The sequence below is a fragment of the Pipistrellus kuhlii genome, unplaced genomic scaffold (genome assembly GCF_014108245.1).
Source record: "Pipistrellus kuhlii isolate mPipKuh1 unplaced genomic scaffold, mPipKuh1.p scaffold_m20_p_1, whole genome shotgun sequence".
NCBI classification, from domain to species: domain Eukaryota; kingdom Metazoa; phylum Chordata; class Mammalia; order Chiroptera; family Vespertilionidae; genus Pipistrellus; species Pipistrellus kuhlii.
In genome coordinates, this window is record NW_023425404.1 from 196,145,527 (window position 1) to 196,167,339 (window position 21,813).

General features: G+C 52.8%; 1 protein-coding gene across 1 annotated transcript in view; it reads left to right on the forward strand.

The window, feature by feature from the left end:
- ZBTB49 (zinc finger and BTB domain containing 49) overlaps nucleotides 1-15,609 on the forward strand; it is an 18,249-nt gene extending 2,640 nt beyond the window's left edge. Inside the window, 8 exon segments of the mRNA XM_045574159.1 lie at nucleotides 548-715; nucleotides 2,460-3,559; nucleotides 7,553-7,599; nucleotides 11,752-11,825; nucleotides 13,176-13,258; nucleotides 13,335-13,496; nucleotides 14,459-15,085; nucleotides 15,088-15,609. Coding sequence (XP_045430115.1) covers nucleotides 548-715; nucleotides 2,460-3,559; nucleotides 7,553-7,599; nucleotides 11,752-11,825; nucleotides 13,176-13,258; nucleotides 13,335-13,496; nucleotides 14,459-15,085; nucleotides 15,088-15,131 — 2,305 coding nt within the window. The 3' untranslated portion in view covers nucleotides 15,132-15,609.
- Nucleotides 15,610-21,813: the final 6,204 nt, after the last annotated feature.

The following is a 21,813-nucleotide window of genomic DNA, read 5'->3' on the forward strand; positions in this document are numbered from 1 at the left end:
CCACCTGCAGAAACTGAGCTTTCCATAAAGAAACGAGAATCAGAACAGGTGCCAAGCTGAGGGCAGATAATGGGGGATAAGTTTTGGAGATTCCTAGTTGTGGGCTCATACAGTTACAGATGTTCAGCAGAAAGTTGGACATTTGCAACTGGTGGTTGGAGTTAAAGTTTCAAATTTAGGACTTGTCTGCTTAGAGCAGATGAAGGCCGCAGATAGATGCGATTGTCAAGGGCCAGCGAAGACAGCTCAGTGCTGAGAGTTAAGAGACAGTAACCTTTGGGGGCTGGCAGGGGAGGAAGTACCGCAGGTTAGGGCTGTAGTAAGAGGAGCAGAAGCGTTCTAGGGACATTTTTATCTTCACAGGCAGTTCCACTGAACAGCACTGGTTATGATGCTTAAGAAACTACTTTTTTGTTTGCATGTTTGTTTTTTAAGCTGCGGTGACAGAGACTCATGACAGTGAGCCACAGATCAGTCCAGAGACTTGGTGCCGTCTAGTTCCCTGTCTTGTCATCGAAACTCATGTTTTATGTGCGTCCGTGTGCAGGTCTGAATGCCCGAGCATGGACCCGGTGGCCACGCACAGCTGCCACCTCCTGCAGCAGCTGCACGAGCAGCGCATCCAAGGCCTGCTCTGCGACTGCATGCTGGTGGTGAACGGCGTCTGCTTCAAAGCACACAAGAATGTCCTCGCAGCCTTCAGCCAGTACTTCAGGTGCCATTTCAGCCTTTGTTCTTCTCACTGTACAGAGTGTGTGTTTTTATTGATTTTAGAAAGAGGAAGAGAGAGAGAAAAACATTAATCAGTTGCCTCCCTCCCGTATGCACCCTGGCAGGGGATCAAACCCACACCCTGGGCTGTTTGGGGAAGCGGGTGACTGTATCTGATAAAATGTCTCCCACAACGTTGCAAGACAACTTACCTACCTTAGCTCGGTATTTTACACCATACAGATTCCTTCCCCGGGGAATCTGACTGGTGCCCAGAATAAAGTGTGTGGGCTTTATGGAAGTGTGCCCCTTTCCCTCATTAACTCAGAGGGCTTTTCTCACTGCTGATGTGTGGACCATTGGGTTGCTAAAGGAACGACTGAGTGCAAAATGAGTGCTCAGGGTCCTGGAGCAGTCACATACAGTGAGAGAAGGCAGAATGGTGGTGCCAGGGGTGGGGAGAAGAGTGGGAGTTGGCGTCTAATGGGAACAGAGTTTCTGTTTGGGATGATGAAAGGTTCTAAGAATGAATGCATAAAGGTGATGGTTGCACAGCATCGTGAATGTACTTTATGCCACTGAATTTACCATTTGAACCATAATGAAATGTTTAATATTAGGAAATTTTTTCACAATTAAAAATTAAGATTAAAAAAGTTAGTGTAGCCCAGCTGGTGTGGCTTGATGGTTGAGCATAGACCTATGAACCAGGAGGTCACCATTGGATGCCTGGTCAGGGCACATGTCCAGGTTGCAGGCTCAATCCCCAGTAGGGGGCATGCAAGAGGCACCTGGTCAATGATGTTTTTACCTCCCCCTCCCTTTCTGAAATAAATAAAAATGTATTTAATAAACAAAATGAATGTATACTGAGGGTTAGTTTATTATAGCTATTTTTATTTTTTTAGACTTTTTAAGGCCATTGGATATGAAAATATTTTTATATGTGTTTTATGCCTAAAATAAAATACATGATTTGTGTGCACATTTCATTGTCTTGTTTTCTCTTTATGACAAGAGAAAAGGTATTTCTTTTTTTTTTTTTAATGTATTTTATTGATTTTGTACAGAGAGGAAGGGAGAGAGATAGTTAGAAACATCGACGAGAGAGAGTCATCAATCAGCTGCCTCTTGCACATCCCCTACTGGGGATATGCCCGCAATCAAAGTACATGCCCTTGACCGTAATCGAACCCGGGACCCTTCAGTCCCCAAGCCGACGCTCTATCCATTGAGCCAAACCGGTCTCGACGAGAAAAGGTATTTCTGATGTGCTAAACAAACCTGTGGAGGTAAATTAGCAGCATGGCTTGCCTTAGCCATTCTGTCAGTCACCTTCAGACAAGTATTCAAAAAATAATTAAAAAAAAATTTTTTTTTTAAATACATGATTTGTCAGACTACAAACAGGAAGTAGTGAAAAATTCGTGTCCTTTAGTTTTCTGTACTCTATGTACTATTGATGCATATGGATAATTACAGTTGTTAAAAGAGCTATGAGTATATTGCAAAATCTTCCTTGGATATCTACTTGGAAGTTTGGGTATTCATCATATTCGCTTATCTGAATCGCTTTATTGGATGACTTGCCAGATTTTTAAAAAGGGGTTAAAGCTCACTTACTTATAAAATTCTGGCATTTATAGAAGAAATGCAGTTTTTAATATTGGTATGCATGTTATTTGTAAGAGCAAGTTAAGAGCGTGTATGAATTGTTAACACTGAAACGGGCATCCTTGTTTTATCAGGAGCCTCTTCCAGAATTCTCCCGGCCAGAAGAACGACGTTTTCCACTTGGACGTTAAGAATGTAAGCGGCATCGGGCAGATCCTGGACTTCATGTACACGTCTCACCTGGACCTGAACCCGGACAATGTGCAGCTGATGCTGGACACGGCGCAGTGCCTGCAGGTCCAGAACGTCCTCAGTCTGTGCCACACGTTCCTAAAGGCAGCCCCTGCGGAGCAGCCCCCCGGCGTGCCCTGTAGCGGCGCGCTCTCCCTGCAGGGCGCTCTGGCCCCGGACACCAGCTGTGCTCTCAGCGAAAGCTGCTCTCCTCCCTCCCTGCCGGCCTGTGCGGCAGACGGCCAGCACGGTAAGGCCTCGGACGAGCCGCACTCGCAGGCGCCGCCGGCCAGTCACCTTCATCCCCCTGCAGGCGAAGCATCAAAACTAGGCCCTGACACTTTAGACGGCAGCTGCACAGAACTGCCGCTCAAGCAGCCAAATTACTACTACAAACTCAGAAACCTGTACAGCAAGCAGTACTATAAACACGCCGCTTGTCCCAGCCACGAGAGAATCGCCGAGCAGCCTTTCACTGTCAGCCCCTCCACAGGCCCGGCTGCCGTGGAGAACCAGCCGTGTGCTGTCAGCCATTCCGAATGCGCCCTGCAGTCCGCGGAGCCCCTGCCTCCCAGCTTCCCCGCCCAGCCCCTGGGGGAGCCTGCCCCGGACCCCAAGTCAGACAGCCCGTGCCAGCCACCCCCCAGACAGATGAGGCTCAAAAAGGCCGTTCACCTCAAGAAGCTCAATTTCCTGAAGTCACAGAAATCTGCAGAGCAGATGGCTGAGCCCACGGCGGATGAGGGTCTAACCCAGAGGACTGGCCCTGCTGGTGACACCACAGAGAAAGCCGGCAGTCAGAGCGCCGGGGAGAAGGGACAGGAAGAGCCCGGCAGTGCCGACAGCTTTCCCTGCATCGTCAAAACGGAGCGGCCTGAAGACCTGGAGGCTGCCGAGGACCCGTCCCAGATGCCGCAGTCCCCGTGGCAGTACGCGTGTGACCTGTGTGGGAAGCCTTTCAAACACCCGAGCAACCTGGAGCTTCACAAACGGTCCCATACAGGTACACGCACATGACCCGGTGCCGCGGGCCCGGACAGGGAGCGCGCAGACCACACCGTGCCTGCCCCTCTTTGTAAGAAGTTTCGCTATTGCTTTGACATTTGCAATCAAGATTGCTACTTTTTAATTCATATTTTTGGTGATGCCTCTTAAAGCATAATCTATAGATACTTGCATAGAGCTAATTTTAAAAGATGTCACACTTCATGTTTATTTTATTTAGGTTTTTATGACAAACTTTCCATCTCTAAAGATGTAAATTATTTTGATGGACTGAAATTTTCAAGTTCTAAAACAGATAAGCGATATTTAGTTGTCTCTTTAGAATTAGATTAAGTTTATTCTTTAAAAACAGAATGTAGGTCAATTCAGGCTAAAATAGTTTAGCTTGAGTAATCCTAAAAGTTCTCTGGAAAGAAATGTGAATATCAGATTTTAAAGATTGTGATTCGGGAGGTGGGAGGTAAACTTTTTAATAAGGATTTTAAAAGGATCAGCTTTAACCATTTGATATTTTCAAATGAAAGTTTTCCATTTTGAACATTGAATTTTCAGTTTTATTTCTTTAATTTATACCTCCTAGCCTTTCCAAAAAGTTTATTTTTTTCCAAAAGCTTTTTAAAAAATGTTGTACAGCACATGCACGTTACCTTATACATATGTACGTATGTATTCCTTCCTGCACTTAGACAGGAGGGCTCTAGTGCACACTGCAGGTGAATGGCAGTTACCAAATAGGCATGCGAAGTGATGGGCTACAGATGCTTCCAGTAACTGCTTTCAAGATGTTTGTGCCACTGCAATTATTGGTGTGACACTCTGCCGTCACTGATTCCTGGTGTGTCTAGGTGTTGACCATCCCAGTGCATTGTGGAGAGAGACTTACTTAAATATTCATGAAAGCTCATTATAAATTGTAGTGTATTTGAATATATCAAGTATCACCTTTATTGTTAGTAGTAATAATTATTACGGGTCTAGTAATAATTAATGTCGTTTTTAAACATTCGTTTAAAATCTTGCTTGGCGTTGACTTGTATTGACATAATCTTCAAACACGTGGTATCTACAGAATGTGTGAAGTGCAATTAACAAGTTTTGCTTGAAAAAGTTTGTGTTTGGTTTGGTTTTTGTTGCAAAACTAGGGCTAAGAAGATGGCGGATGAAGAGCATATTCGGCACTGCATGCTTTATGAGTTCCAATTAGGAAGAAAAGCAAGTGAGGCTGCAAAAAACATCTGTATTGCTCTTGGTCAAGATGCAGTTAGCGCCAGAAAATGCCAGCGTTTGAGAAATTTCGCGAGGGAAATTTTTCGTTAGATGACAAGAGTGGTCGAGGCCATGTGTCCAATTTTGATCAAGAAGCTCTTCAAGCTCTTTTGGTGCAAAATCCTCAAATTACCCAACAAGAGCTTGCGACAACTTTAAATTGTTCACAGAAAACAATTTCCAATCAATTGCGTGCACTTGGCAAAGTCCAAAAGTTTGGAAAATGGGTTCCTCATGAGTTGAGCGACAACAACCGTAATCAAAAAGTCACAATTTGCAGTTCGCTCCTCTCTCGTCAAAACCGTTTGCCGTTTTTAGAGCAAATTGTTACCGGAGATGAACAATGGGTGCTGTATGTTAACTTGAAAAGGCGGCCTCAATGGTTGGACAAAAATGAGGCTCCGCAGCCCACGCCAAAACCTGACTTGCATGCGAAAAAAGTGATGTTGTGTGTTTGGTGGGATTTTAAAGGAATTCTTCATTATGAACTTTTACCATCTAACCAAACCATTACAAGTGCAGTGTATAGCGCCCAATTGGAAAGGTTAGCCCAAGCTTTAAGAGAAAAAGAACCCGCGCTGATTAATCGGAAGGGCGTAATTCTTCACCACGATAACGCACGACCGCATACTGCAAGAATCACTGCTGAAAAACTGCGCCAGTTGTTGGAATGGGAAGTTCTCCCTCAACCTGCATATTCTCCTGATATTGCCCCTTCCGATTACCATTTGTTTCGTTCTTTGCAAAACTTTCTTCTTGGAAAAAAATTTAATAATGAAGAATGCCTCAAAAATGCATTGACCAAATTTTTTGCATCAAAATCACAAGAATTTTACAACAGAGGGATTAAAATGCTTCCTGAGCGTTGGGCACAAGTAGTAGAAAACAACGGCAACTATATTGTTGATTAAATTTTGTTGTATTGTTTAAATAAATTCGATTTTAAAAAGTATTAGAAAACGACATTAATTATTACTAGACCTAATAGTAGTTCAGAAGTATTCTTCATATGAAGGCAGTATCACTGATTCAATTTCGCCCTTAATTTAGGTCATTCCATTTGCTTAAATTTCCTAGAGCCTCATGATCAGTATAATGTTTGAGAAACGTGTCTGTTTAGCTTTAAAAATTAAATGGTTCTTTTGAACAGTAATGCCATCCATTATGGCAGAGATGTTCACTTGGATGTAAATACTCTATTGAGAGAGCAGTGGTCCTCGACTTACAGTCCGAGGAGCTCTCGCAGGGTCTGTGCGGCCGGACTGTTTCTGTCACCTTGTCGGATGTTACTGGCCTGTCTGTCTTCTCCCATAAGGGCAGTGGAGTCGGCTAACGGCTGTCCTCACTCACGTGGCCAGTGAGATGTCTGGTCACGGGTTAAAATCACTCGTCTTCATTTCTAATGTGGACGTGCTGACGGATGTAGCCCGCATAAGCACATGCTTCAGGTTCTCAGTAAGAGTGTGAAGGGATCCTGAGAGCAGAGCGTTTGAGAACCACTGGAGGAAGGTTGTCAGTTCTGGTCCCTTGGGGTCTTAATAACCAGCAGCCTCTTTTTCAAACTCCTGGATCGCATAATGGGGGCTTTAACTTAGCATTATTCTCCCCATAATTTCCGACATAAATGTCCCAAAATACAGAAGTAATATGATTATAATTATTCAGTCAAAAGCTTTCTGCCTGCTCCAGAAAGAAGCCATTAAACAGGAGCCCAGCAAGCTAGCAGCCAGCAATGTTGAAGGAAGGGGTGTTGTCATTGTTAAAAGAGAGTGAACCACTTGTGGGAAGGGGAGGGTGGAACAGAAGGTTCTTGGTCTGCCAGCCTGTTTATTAGTTACCTAGGTTCAAGGTGGCACCTGGAAGTAGACTGTTAAAATGATCATTTTCTAGAGACTGTATGCGGGGCTGTGTGATTTCTTGGCAGAGTTCCATTCTCCGCAGGTTATTCTATACCAAAGTGTAATTACTTAGAGTTTCTAAAATCAGATGTGGCTCCCATAATGTCCTTTTGTTTTCCCCTGGGGGCATGATCAGCCACGGCCAAAGGCAGGGGAAGGGCTGTGCCGTGTCCACACCTCCCATGTGTGAAGAGACTCCAGTTCTCTCAAGAGCTGGTGGGAAAGTGAAGGAGTCGGGCTGAGGGACTGTAAACAGGTACAGGCCCTTCAGCAAAGAAACTCATGGTTGATTTTTAAGCCCAAAACCTAGGCAGGGTTTGAATGCTAACAAGTTAAGTTTGACTTCAACATAGGTTTATATTTGGAGAACAATTTGATTTTTTAAAAATATGTTTTTATTCACTTCAGAGAGGAAGGAAGAGGGAGAGAGAGAGAGAAACATCAGTGTTGAGAGAGAATCATGGATTGGCTTCCTCCTGCACACCCCACATGGGATCGAGCCCACAACCTGGGCACGTGCCCTGGGCTAGAATCGAACCCGGGATCCTTCAGTCTGCAGGCTGATGCTCTATACACTGAACCAAACCAGCTAAGGCACAGTTTGATTTTTTTAGAGAAAACTAATCACAGATTTCAGTGTATCATCCCTGCCCACTATCTAGGGGCAAGAGATGGGGAAGAGATGTGGACTCCTGTTTTCATACACATGATGAGGAGCGTAGTCTCTGCTTTAAATGGTGGGCACGGGATAGTTTAAACATTTTAAATAGTAGTTGGTTGCAGATAATACAAATGATTTTACCAGCTGTTGTTTTGCTTTGTTTTAGGTGAGAAACCTTTTGAATGTAACATTTGTGGGAAACATTTCTCTCAGGTGGGAATACTTTTATTTATTGTTAATAATTGGAAACCTGAAACCTAGTGTTGATTTTTATTGTAAACCGGAGGCCCAATGCACGAAGATACGTGCAGGAATGGGCCTTCCTTCCCCTGGCTGCCAGCACTGCCTTCGCTCAGGCCAGAGCTCCCTTTCCACCTTCTCAGACTGCACAAAGGCCTGTAGCAGCTGGGGCAGTGCTGAATGCCTGCGTCATCACCATGGTAACGATGCAAGCACCCCGCCCTGCCCCTGGCCGTTTGGTGCCTGTGTATGCAAATTAACCTGCCATCTTTGTTGGGTTAATTTGCATACTCCTGATTGGCTGGTGGGCATCGCGAAGACATGGTCCATTTGCATCTTTCTCTTTTATTAGTGTAGATTAGTGGCCCAGTGCACAAAATTCGTGCACAATAAAAGGGGGGAAATAATTCAATATTGCTATTTGCCCTTCCTCTATAATAGACGTGTCAGAGATGAAAGAAAATTAGTAAAATGTATATGAAAATCTTTCTCTGTCCGAGTTGGGCATGCTGTGGGATCCAGAGTCAAGTCCCTGCCCATTCACGGAGCCTCAAAATCTTGAGAGACCCAGACCCAGCTAGACCCACCCCGTCAAGCCCTGCCAGACGGGGTGGCAGCCTCAGGTCTTCCAGTGCCAGGACAGGGGATGCAGATACCAGGTGGGGGGCACAGCCTTGGGTCCCCCTGTGCCAGGATGGGGGTGCAGCCTGAGGTCCCTCGGCCTGGCACCAGGGTGGGTGGCATGACCTAAGGTCCCCTGGCCTGGCACCGGGGCGGGGGGCACGGCCTAGGGTCCCCTATCAAGTCCCGCCAGGCAAGGGGCACAGCCTGAGATCCCCCGTCAAGCCCCTCCGGGCCTAGGGCACAGCCTCAGGTATCCTGGCGCTGGGGTAGGGGGCGAGGCCTGAGGTCCCCCAGCCCAGGGTGAGGACTCGTGGCCCTGCACAGGGCAGGGGGCATACCTGGAGGTCCCCCGTCAAGCCCTGCCAGGTCTCCTGTCAAACCCTGCCGGGCACGGGGGCACAGCTTAGGTCTCCTGGCCCAGCATAGGGTTGGGGTGCAGCCTCAGATCTGGCCAGGGCAGGGGATGATCTGAGGTTGCCCAGCCTGGTGCTGGGATGGGCAGCATGGCCTGAGATCTCCTGTCAAGCCCCACCGGGCAGGGGCACAGGCTCAGTCCCTTGCTCCGGCCCAGCACCATGCAGCCTCAGGTCCCTGCTGATTGCTCCTTAAGGCTCGTTATGGGAACTCAGCCTCCACTGTGGGTGCAGCTATCTTGTGTTACAGAAATGCTGCCTCTGCTGTGGGCGCCGCCATCTTTGTGACCGTGTGATGGTCAATTTGCATATTCCCTCTTCATTAGATAGGATAAGAAAGGCATTAGAGTTGTGAGGGAAGCCTCTTAAGGTATCTGTAACTTAAACACTCAATTTTACCTGAATTTTTCACTATTTAATCTACTTTTATATCATTTATTAGACTAATATGTGCCCCTTTTTGTGTGAAAAGATAATTATTTCCATTATTCATTTCCACTATTAAATATCTAAAGAAACATTTAAAAATTTTTACTGTGCTTATTATAATATTGAGTGTAAGACGATTTGATTATATTTACTTGGAAAATAAGCAATTGTTATGCTTGACTTAAAGAGGGAACATGCAGCATTGCTAGGAATGATTCAGAGACAATTTCCATCTTAATACATAGTTTACAAAATAGCTAGAAAGGAGGGATCTCATTTAACAGCTGGGCAGACAATGCTGTTTGAATTGTTCCATGACTGATGAGCTTTTCTGAAATTTGGAAGTGACTTGTAACTCCAGCAAGCTGTTTCCTTAGGGCAAAGTGACTTTGTCACACTGAGTGTTCAACACAAGCCAGGTTAGCCAGAGACATGTGCTGTCCTCGGGTTTTTCGCAGGTAAGATGGCAGCTCACACACGGCATTTAATCCTGGCCCCGCCAACTAACGAGCGCCCACCTTAGCTGAACCTCGTTTTCATCTAGAAAATAGATTTCAATGCCAATCACTAATGGTAATGTGATAATGTGTGTGAAGGCCTAAGTAGACCAGATATACATTGCTACCCTGTTTCCCCGAAAATAAGACAGTGTCTTACATTAATTTTTTCTCCCAGAGTTGCGCTAGGTCTTATTTTCAGGGGATGTCTTATTTTCGGGGAAACACGGTACTAGCATTTGTCGCTTCATGCTATTTTTAAAAAAATATTTGTATTGACTTCAGAGAGGAAGGGAGAGAGAGATAGAAACATCAATGATGAGAGAGAATCATTGATCAGCTGCCTCCTGCACACCCCTCTCATGTGCCCTGACCAGGAATTGAGCCGGGATCTCTTGGTTCATAGGTCAACACTCAACCATTGAAGATAGGATGTAACCCAGTGTTTCTCCGTGTCTGACAGACAGAGAGACTTCCATGTCATAACAGACAATCTCAACCTGTTTGAATTGTTACATGAATGATGAGCTTCCTGTTTCTGTTCCTATATGTTTTACAATTCCACCCATAGGTGGACTTCAGACCCATTTCAAACCTGTCATCATGGACTGTCTTTTGCATTTAATTTTTTTTTTTTTAAGCTGCAGATTTAGCCCTTGCTGGTGTGGCTCAGTGGATAGAGTGTTGGCCTGCAGACTGAAGAGTCCCGGGTTGATTCCTGTTAAGGGCACATTCCCCATTAGGGCAAGTGCAAGAGGCAGCAGATCAGTGTTTCTATCTCTTCCTCTCCCTTCCTCTCTAAAATCTATATGTATAAAGGCCTAATATGCAAATTGTCCCCTCGGGAGTTCGACCAGGAGACTGGGAGCTCAATCACTTGCTGTGATGTGTGTTGACCATGGGGGCAGTGCGGAACAAAGGGAGGCCCAGCTGGCAGCTGGAAGGCTCCAATTGGCCCTGATCGCCCGCCAGGCCTCGGGACCCTACCCATGCCCTGAATTTCGTGCACCAGGCCTCTAGTAAAAAATATGTATTTTTTTTAAATGCAGATTTACAAAGCCAGGTGTGTTAGTTGGTATTACTATTCACTCCCCCTTCTTGGCTTATTCTGTGCATAATGCCTGAGCATTGTTTCCGTGGGTAACCTCGCTTATTTCAGTGTTTGCTTTTAACAGAACCCTATAAAAAATTAAGTAGGGGTGTGACAGACCAAGACTGCTAACTGAAGTCTCCGCAGTGGGAAGTGCTGCCTCTGCGTCTGAGCTGGAAGCAGTAGCCGGGGTGCTTAACGTCTGAGGCATCTGCAGTCTCAGCCTCGCTGCAGGCAGTTTCATATTGATGGCCTATGCCAGTGGTCGGCAAGCAGGGCTCAAGAGCCACACGCGGCTCTTTGGCTCCTTGAGGGTGGCTCTTCCACAAAATACCACGGCCTGGGCAAGTCTATTTTGAAGAAGTGGCGTTAGAAGAAGTTTAAGTTTAAAAAACTTGGTTCTCAAAAGAAATTTCAGTCGTTGTACTGTTGCTATTTGGCTCTGTTGATTAATGAGTTTGCCGACCACTGGCCTATGCTGAGTACTGGCAGCCTGCTGGTGTCAGAAACCAGGAGCCGGAGTCCCTGCCGTGGAGGGCTGCAGTGACTCCTGACTTCATTTCTGCACACAGGACGGCGTCACAGCCCGCCGCGCAGAGCAGCCGCTGCGGAGGGGGTCATGCTGGGGAGGTCTGGCCTTTCTAACCAAGCGTGCTTCTCAGGGAGAAGCCAGATGCAAGCGCTGCTGCTGCTCTCCAGTGCCGCTTGCATAGAGACGGTCCACATTTAAAACTATATGAAATAACACATCGAGGTCTGTTTGAAGCACAAGTGTGGCAGCCTCCACCGCACCTGCACTGAGCCGCCCGTCTAAGAGAAGCGGCCCAGCGCAGGCCTGCGATGGCACAGCAGATGCAGCCCTTGGCCCAGGAGCAAACAGAGGGCGGCACCCCCGTTAGAAGTGGGCGGTCCTTCCTCTTGCCTGTGGCTCCCTCTGCGTTGTGTGTCTAGTCTCCCTGGGAAGGTGGACTGGGACCTGATTGGGTCTGCCAGTCTTCCATTCAAATGGATGGGACCTGTTTTTCAAAAACCCTTATATTACTGGCATGCTTTTGCTTCTCCTTTTTTGCAGGCAGGTAACTTGCAGACTCACTTGCGTCGGCATTCTGGTGAAAAACCCTACATCTGCGAAGTCTGTGGCAAGAGGTCAGTGCCGGGCTGTCCCCCGCCTGCAGGGACCCCTCTGTCTGGTCCCCGTGGGAAGCAGTGCGCAGCGGGCTCGCACACGAGCCGCGTGGGACTCACTCCACAGAGGAGCGCAGGCCCGTCAGACCCTCTGCGGAGCTTACATGTGACACATGAGCAACAAAGGGTCAAGGACGGCCGTGCAGAGAAGGGACACCCAGGACAGAAGTCTTAGAAGTGGGATTTTACATGGCACAGTGCTTTAACACTGAAATGTCCATTCTCTCTAAAAGTGGCCCACAGAGGTGAGTGCCTCGCAGGGCTGTGAGCCTTGCAGCCTGGCTGCCCGGCCCGGCCTCAGGCCGTGGGACCCGGCAGCGGAAGGCAGGCGGGGCTCAGCCCAGGGCACTCGGCGAAGTCTCACTGGGCAGTGAGGAGAGGGTCCCTCCGGCGTGCACACAGCCACACGCTGGCCTGCCCCCCTCTCAGGGGTCAGGTATCGGAGTCCACTGCTCTCCCCTGACGGTCACGCTGGACACCAGGCACCAGCCAGGACCGTACCAGTCACATGGCTTTAGAGCCGTTCATTTCGCCGTCCATCCAGGCAGCGCTACCTGCCCTGTGAGGGCTATGACGGCCCCATGCAGAGTCTGAGGCGGGAGGGAAGCGGCCCTGGTGCAGCCAGTCGCCTGTGCAGGAAGCGGGCCTCGGTGGGGACACCAGGGGGCTGCCCGTGACTCAGTCCCAGAAAACAGGTGTCTCTGCAGGTGGTAGAAACACATTAAACCTTCCCAGGCTCACGTGCCTCCCTGTTGTCATTCCCCTAGGCAGTGGTCGGCAAACTGCGGCTCGCAAGCCACATTCGGCTCTTTGGCCCCGTGAGTGTGGCTCTTCCACAAAATACCACATGTAGGCGCGCATGTACAGTGCGATTGAAACTTTGTGGCCCATGCGAAGAAGTCGGTTTTCGGCCTGGGCGGATCTACTTTGAAGAAGTGACGTTAGAAGAAGTTTAAGTTTAAAAAATTTGGCTCTCAAAAGAAATTTCAATCGTTGTACTATTGATATTTGGCTCTGTGCTAATGAGTTTGCTGACCTCTGCTCTAGGGTGGTGGGAGGGAACACGCCTGGATTTCCCATCCCAGGCCTGAGCGGGAATGGCTCCCTAAGCTGAGCCATTGGTGGCCATCTCTGAAGGAGATTGATGCAGCAAGGTGGGAAAAGTGTTCGACAAACAACCCTGCACTATTTTCTGCGTTCCTTCAAAGGGGGGAAGGGAAAGATACTTTAATGCCCGTTCCCATGAAGCCGGGCGCTCTGATTACACCCGGAGGCGGACAGGCTCTCAGCTGCATTTCCCGTGCCTCGCAGGTTCGCAGCCTCTGGGGATGTCCAGCGTCACATCGTCATTCACTCGGGCGAGAAGCCGCACCTGTGTGACACCTGTGGCCGAGGTGGGCTGCGCTTTGCTTTTCTTTCTGGAGGCACTGCCGGGGTGCGGCCCTGCGCTGACCCGGTCGTGTCTCTCAGGCTTCAGTAACTTCAGCAACCTGAAGGAGCACAAGAAGACACACACGGCGGACAAAGTGTTCACCTGTGACGAGTGCGGGAAGTCCTTCAACATGCAGAGGAAGCTGGTGAGGCACCGGGTCCGGCACACAGGGGAGCGGCCCTACAGCTGCACGGCCTGCGGTGAGTGGTCACAGACCAGGCCGCCGGTCCCCTCCCCTCCCCTCTCGCCCCGTCCCGTCCCGTGTGGTAACTTTGGACGGGCCCAGGGCCACACTGTCCAGAGAACCGTTTGCCGAGACAAGGACGCAGTTCTAACTGCTGGTCTGGTGACCACCGGACTGGAAATTACAAACCTGGCTGAGAATTAGTGGCACTAAGGTAGCTGGGCTGCACCAGTAGCAGCGCCTTCCCTCCGTGACGTCACTTCCCCTTCCCTTTCTCACACACACCCTGCCTCTGTCCCCCATCAGAACACAGGCAGGCTTCTGCCTCTCGGTGCCTCCTGAGTTCTTAAGGGATCTCAATTAAATGCCAGTTGCCTCTTGCTTTGAAAGGCCTTTTATTTTTGGGTTAACAGAAAAGTCCCCAGAATATAACACGTGGGCATCGACATCTAGTTTGTTCAAAGGCAGTGTTTTTAGACAGCCCACCTTTGCTTGGCCAGGGCTGGAGAGCCGAGAATGCAGATAGAGTGACATGCAGACGAGGGAGCAGTGAAACATCCGTGTACATACGTGTGTAGTGCTCACTCCTTTGTAATGACATTAGGACTTCTATAAGGTTATTGACCCCTTAGCAGCCCTGACTGTGGGAACAAACCCCGCCTGATGCTGTGCACAGGGAAAGGAACTGGAACCGGGGACAGGGGCAGAGATGTAGTGAGAGCTGCGCGCACAGAGGCCATGAGCAGTGTTTCCTGTGATGGACCGGCTGCTCTGGGTTCGCAGAAATTTAAACAAAACTGGCAGGGTTTCCCAGCACCCAACAACCGGCAGGGTGGGCAGCTGCCAGCAGGGCTCCTGTGCAGGCAGACAGGGTCCAGGAGGCCGGCACCGAGAGGCCCACACCCAGGGGCCGGAGGGGAGTCTGGCAGAGTGGGTGGCGGCAGGCTCCACTCTGAGACGACCCCTCTCTCCACGCAGGGAAGAGTTTTGGGGGGTCCGGGGACCTCCGCAGGCACGTCCGCACGCACACCGGGGAGAAGCCGTACACGTGTGAGATCTGTGACAAGTGCTTCACCCGCTCGGCCGTGCTGCGTCGGCACCGGCGGATGCACTGCCGCGCGGACGACGGGGGCCCGGACGCGCTGCGGGAGCTCGCCCACGCCATCCGGGCCCCCAGCCTGGACAGGGCCCCCGGCTCCGACGCCTTCCCCCAGGACGTGTCTGTGACTCTGCTGCCCGTGTCCGTGAAGCTCCCCGTCCCCCCGGGGGACGAGCCCGAGACAGACCTGGACGGCCACTCTGCCGGCTCCTGCTGTAAGTTCCGGGCCACGCCCCAGCCACGGGGGGCCGGCCACCCGGAGAAGCCCGCCGCGGATCCTGGCAAACTCGCCAAGGCCCCTGGGCAGCTCTCACAGCCTCAGGCCTTCGCTTTCTCGGCCGCCGACGCCTCCACCGGCGACGGGCCGCTGCCCACGGACAGCACGGCCACCGCCCGCCCCTCTCTGGCCACGCTGGACAACCACTGCGGCGGCCCCCCGGGCGGCCGGGCGGCGGGCGCGGGGCACAGGAGCGCGGACGGGCCCTTCTCCGGCATGGCCCTGTGGGGCTGGCCATGAAGACGCTGCAGAACGAGGGCGAGCTGGACCGGTGACGCCGCGCCTCTGCCAGCGCCAGCCATGCTGGTGCCGGGCGCCGAGCCCGGTGATGCCAACGCTGCATGCTGCTCCGCCGCGGACGCTGTGTCCAGGAGGCAGCGTCCCCTGCGCGCCCTCTCACCGCCGGACACGGGGCTCAGGTCCTTCCTGATTGGCCGGTAAATGGAAGCCGCCGGAGCACCCTGGCTCACTGTGGGAGCAGACACTACAGTGGGAGCTGGGGAGCCGTCCACCGACTCATGGCATGATGGCGTGTGGACTTCGGGGCAAATACTATACATTGTGGTCATGCTAAAGGGGAAATATATATATATATATATATATCTATATCTCCACACACATACACACACATATATGTAAAATACAAATATTTTTACGTGACTGAAATAGCATTTTCTATTTACAGATTTTATTTGTATATGAAAGTCATACTGTGATTTAATTTGAATAAATGAAACTTGCCTTGCTATCTAATGTATTTCCTCTAGCATTTTTATTACCCTAAAGACCATAGTAGTAACAAAATGAGGGGCTCCCCTTTAAGGACAGGTCCTGGCTGTCCTGGGACAGTGGGCTCCTTCACCATCAGAACGGAGCCTGTCCTGGCTGCCCCTCGCTGGCCAGGCTGCGGCGGGCTCAGCTCCGCCTTCTCTGGTCTCCTCTGCTCTGAGATGGGCAGCTCCGTTCCTCCTAGCGTCCATGACGGCTCGCCCACGGCACTGCCGCCCAGGTCCGCCGCTTGTTGGCTTCCTAAACACACACCCCTCTCCCAGCACACTGCAGCCTGTGGGACTGAGTCCTGCCCCGTGATTTCCAAACAGGACCTGCCGTGAAGAGTTACTGTGGCACAGCAGGGTTTGCCTGTAGGGCTGCACGAAGGACCAGAATGAAAGCACCCGAACCCTGTCATTTTCGCTCTGACTCAGAATCACAGGCCACGGTGAGACGGGGCGGGGTTTGTAGAAAATGGGCATGGCTGCAGGTGACAGTGCCAGCTTTGACTCCTGGTTTTCCCACCAGCCCTTGCACTCAGCCCGGCGAGGCCCAGGCAGCAGACGGAGAGCCGGGGTCAAGGGGTCACAGCGCCCTGCACAGGGCCACGCAGCCAGCTAGGGGAGAACCTAGGTCTCGTGTGAACCCGTCCCTCCTTCCTCCCACTCCCACGGCGAGGCTGGGTGTGCGGACACCCGGCTGGGACGGCAAACTGCCGGGTGCGTCCTGTGCGTTCTCATTTACCCCGGTGATGCTGTTCCATCCTGGTATTTCCTTCCAGACCTGCCTCTCCAATCACACAGATCAATGCACCACTGACACATTTGTCAGTTACTTCTTTGCCTTTTCATAGAGCAAATAGCCTTTCCTTTAAAAAAAAAAAAAAAAAAAAAGTGTTAACGTGGACACGCTGAGTCCTTGCAGACAGTTTCATTGCCCCTCCAGCCGGACGTGCTGGTAAAGACCCCGGCACAGTTCTGGGATGGCGGACAGCGCACAGCGGGGCCCCACAAACATGCTCTCTTTTCCCTGACTTGACCCAGAAACAGCCCTGCAATGGCTGTTGCGTGTGTGGTTTCCATCCAGCCACCAGATGGCGGCACAGCCCTCACCGTGAGCAGAGCCAGGGCCTGGGCACCTGCATTTTCAAAACACGGCCAGATCACAAAGCTCATTCACCCACCTGAGAAGTGCCCTGGGAACAGCGCCTGCGACCTGATGAACCCCAGGCAGACGCCCCCCACCCCTGCTCCTGACACCGGACACTGGAGGAAGCTGGCTTTCCGATCCCGAAGGGCCCTGCCATTAGCAGGGGGGACACTGGGCTCGCTGAGGGCCCCATCCTGGCTGAAAGGTGACCTGATTCTTAGCAAAAGCTCCAGGGACGAAAGCCGGGGGTGTCTGCCGCCCCATGGCTTCAGGCGCAGGTAATGGCGGCACCATCCATCTGCAGGGAACGGCTGTATCCTGAGTGGAGCAGCCAGTCCCCCCCAGCCACCCGCTCCCTCCAACGGTCCAACAGTCCCTTCTGTGGCTGGGCAGGTGCTTTCATTTCACACTCAGGGTCATTGTCGGAGTTTCAGACACAACCTCTGGAGGCCAGGATGACACAGAGCACAAAGCAAATATCTTGACCCTCCCCCTACCTCTTTACCCACCTCCGACCCCCCCTTCCCGCCTGTGAGGCAGAGGGTGGAGGCTATTTCACAAGGGTCCCTTGCTGGGACTGGGGTGTGTGTGCGAGATCGAGCCTGTTTCTGCCCTCCCAGAGCTCAGAGGGCAGAGGGGAGGCACAGACAGACCTGACCCCGCCCCCCAGCCGGCTGCCCACCCCCACCTCCCAGCTAGGCGACCTTGAGCAAGGACTTGACCTCGGTAAGCCTCTGTCTCCTTGCAGGTAGTGTGCAGCTAGCTGTTAGGGTGCCTGTCTCCTTCACTCCCATAGCCGGCGGGGTGCAGGGGTCAGAGACATCTGGAGACCCACACCGCGGCTGTTCTTCCTGCAGCGGAGCTGGCAGGGGCTGGCAGGGGCTGCAGGGGCACGGCACCTTCGGATTCTCCTGTGACTGATGGTTCAGAGCAGGGACGGATCTGGAGAGGAGTGACTGGCCCACAGCAGGGAGGGACCCGTGCCAGGCGTGACCCGGCCGGTGTGGCTCAGAGCCCACGCCGTCTTCGCATGTCCCGGCTGAGTTACCTGCCTGACCCCGGCCCACAGCACGCGGCTGCGTCGGGAGGCGAGGTGGTTGAGTGAAATGAGGTCACTAGGGTGGCCCTGATCCAATGCAACGGGCGTCCTGAGAGGATGGAATGAGGACAGACACACCCGAGGGACGGCCACGTGAGGACACGGGGAGGGCCGGACAGGACGGCCGTCCACACGCCAAGGAGAGAGGCCTGGGGGGACCAGGCTGCCTCCCCTGGCCTCAGCCTCCAGCCTGCGGGGCGGAGGGGGGGAAAGGTAAGAGGGGGACCAGCCTGCCTCCCCTGGCCTCAGCCTCCAGGCTTTGTTACTGCGCCTGAGCTGAGGACATGGGAGCCTCAGGGGTGGGGAGAGCCAGCTTGGGTGTGTGATTTCTGGCGGAGCTGGGCCTCGCTGGTCTGGGAGCTCAGGGGGAGGGGCCGGCACGGAGGGCTGCTTCTGGTCCTGACCCAGCCTCTAGCCCATAGCACCCTGAGGCGCAGGCGCAGGCGGGCTTCCTGGGAGCAGTCACCCTCTCAGCCAGCTCCGTCCCTCCCGGGACCACCCGGTGCAGCCAGGACCAGAACCTCCCTGGCAGGTACTCACATACAACACACATGGGCACTCACACACACATATACACATGTGCATAATATACGCAAAATGCAAAATCACACATATGTGCGTGCATGATAAACACGTGTGCACACGCATGCACGCCCACATGCACACACAGTCCCGGGGGCACCGAAGCTGGCTGCCACAGTGGCAGAGCAGGGGCTCCGGGTTGGGGTCTGGGCGGTGCCACAGGTGGGGAAGGGCAATGACCATGGCTGACTGCACACACCCATCTCGAGGACGCTAATCCCTGTGAAGTCAGCACAGAGCCCATCATGTGAATGCCATCGAGCGTCAGCCATGAGCATCACGTGCCTCAGAGTCATTCTGTTCCCCCACCCGCCACCCTCCCCACCACCACCCTCCCCACCTTCCTCACCGCCACCCTCCCCACTGCTACCCTCCCCACCGCCACCGACCGCCAAGGAGCAAGCATTTGGGAGCTGACCACGCCCCTTTTATCTGAGCTGTAATTCACCTGCCCTGACACTCACCACCTCAGGCACACCAGGCAGTGGGTGTATTATATTCCCGGCCCAGGCACTCTCGCTGCCTCAGTGTACACTATCTCAGCAGCACCCCTGTCCCTTCCTCCCCCCTTACATCTCCTTCCCCCTCCCTCTCCCCCATTTCCTTTCCGTCTCTGTGGATTTGCCCATTCGCAGCACCCCAGTCCAGATATGTATAGGAGGCAGCTGAGCGACGCTTCTCTCTTCCATCGATGTTTCTCTCTCTCTCTTCCTCTCTCTCTCAAATCAGTGAACACACCTTCCATTGGGCATAAAGAAAAGGACCAGAGAAAGTGGAAAGTCTGGGTGTCTGTGAGCTCTCTGGCTCTCACACACGCGCCCCCCCCCCATGACAAAACGCAACGAAAAGGTACAAAGAAACGAACCCCCTGCGTGCCCAGTGTAGCCCGCGTGCAGAAGTCCAGTTTGGCAAAGGGACCCTGCGCTTCTGAAACCCGAGTGTGCGGGCACCGCCCGAGGGCTGTGGAACCGAATCTCGGGTCCAGCGGGCCCGGGGTGGGGCCCGAGCATCCGCAGGTCTGCCTTCCAGGCGAAGCTGACGCCCCTGGTCCCGGGACCCCCGTTTGAGAGCCACGGGCCGGACTAACGCTCTCTGAGTCCCGCCCCAGCTCTGAGATGCAGGCTCCGGTGCTGGCCTGGAGGGGAGGGAGCTGCCGTCCCGGGCGAGGCTGGGCCCAGGAGCCCTGGGAGTGCCCGCGACAGCCCGGGGCAAGGACAGAGGCTCCCACCAGCAGGAGCACGCACTTTCAGCTACCAGCTTTAAGCGTGAACATTCAGGAACTCTAAGGAGCGATTTAAAAAATGTATAAGATGCTGAAACATGTGACGGGTTAAGCTCTGACGTGTAGAAGCATGAAGTGAGCGGCGGGGGCGGGGGGACTTCTGTGACGGTCTCCTTGGGCTTTCACCACGAAGGACCTCACACTGGCGGCTGAGACCTCAGGAACGCCTTCTCTGGGGTCTGGGGCCGGAGTCCAAAGCCCAGGCGTCAGCAGAGCGGCCGGGGCAGCCCCAGGCCCCCCGCCGTGGCCGCACGCCCGGCTCCGTCCACTCCCGCCTTCTCTGTGCCCCCATGTCCTCACGTTGTCTCCGGGGGAGACCCTGGACCCGTCATTGGACTTAGGGCTCATCCTGAATCCGGGATGATTTCATCCCAAGATCCGCAACCAATTACATCTTCAAAAACCCAGTTTCCAAAGTTACTCCCTGAGGTTCCAGGTGGACATGAATGTTTAGGGGACAGGATTGTGGCCTCCTCACTCTTCTTTAAACAGACTAGAGGCCCTGTGCACGAAATTCATGCAGGGGTGGGGCCCCTAGGCCTGGCCTGTGATCAGGGCCCATCAGGTTTCTCGCCTCCCGGCCTCCTCATTCCCTCCCACCCACTTCCGTCGCCACCCACTCTGGTTCCCCCTCTCAGCCTGGGGCCGGGCCCGATCAGGTGCAGTTCCTGCGTTGAGTGTCTGCCCCCTGGTGGTCAGTCGGAGTCATGGTGACCAGTCATTCCGGCTGTTCTGGTCTTCGCGTCATAATGGTTGCTTAGGCTTTTATCTATATAGATATTTTTATTGGTTTCAGAGAGGAAGGGAGAGGGGGAGAGAGATACAAACAACAATGATGAGGTGAATCATTGATTGGCTGCCTCGTGCAGGCCACCCACTGGGGATCAAGCCTGCAACCCAGGCATGTGCCCCTGGCCGGAATCGAACCCGGGAGCTTTGAGTCTGCAGGACGGCGCTCTATCCACTGAGCCACACCAGCCAGGGCTTTCCTCCTTTTTTAAAATGTCATTCTAATACATTTGGCGGTTAGAGTCTCTGCTCACAGCAAACTGGAAGGAGCTAATGGGGCGGGTGGCGAGGACGGTGGCAGTGACACTGACCAGAACAGAGGTCACAGAGACACCAGGGAAGGCATGCATGTGCCCTGAGCCCTAGCCAAGCCTGCTAGGTGTGAGGTTCCCAGCCCTTCGCCCAGTCTGGCTGTGTTTGAAGCCATCCTGCTCTTTTCAAGTCCTCTGTGCTGAAAGGCCCTGCATTACAGAGCGACTCTGGTCCAAAATTAGGGACTAGACCTCGAGGGATAAAGATTCGATCTTTTGGAAAATCTGATCATGAGGAACCCATCCCCACCCCCAGCTGGGCCTGAGAAGGAGGGGACTGCCTGCAGGGGAGAGGACACACAGGCCGGAGTCTGAAAAGGGATCCTGCCCCCGCCAGCACTGGAGCTCAGCTCAGAGGGGGGTCAGCATTGCACTCTCTCACCCCATGTCTCCCCAAACCTCCTCCCCAGCCGTGGGGCCGAGACAGCACAGACAGAAAAGGCCCATTGGGTCCCACCCAGCTGCCACCCCAGCTGCCCTGCAGCCCAGCCCGGCGCAGAGCGGCCTCCAGCGCCCCCCGGAGCCGTGAACCTGAGCCGCTCTCCGGGGGACCCTGGCTCCACCGAGCGGGAATGAATTGCCTTCGGCCATCTGAGGGCTTTTAACAAATCCAGTAATTAATTCGCGCGGACAGCGGTACCGCCGCTGTTAGGCTTTGGCCTGCCTGTGGTTCTTTACTTGGGCAAAGTGCTTTTCATCATTCACCGGCTGAATAATTTAACACGGCTGCGGCTGTGCGGAGGCCGGGGCCCAGGTGGCGGGGCGATATTGGAAAGCTCGGCGGGTGGGCGGGGGCTTGGTAAAGACACGAAGGCCTGCATTTCTCCCCCCCCCCCCACCCAGCCCTGGGCAGCGCCTCTCGGACCCCCACATGCCCTCTGTCCTCGGTTCTATGCCAGGGACAGTCTGCAGGGGGTGGCCAGATGTGGGCCCGGAGAGGCGGCCGGCCACCTGACTGGGCCAGCGGGAGGGCA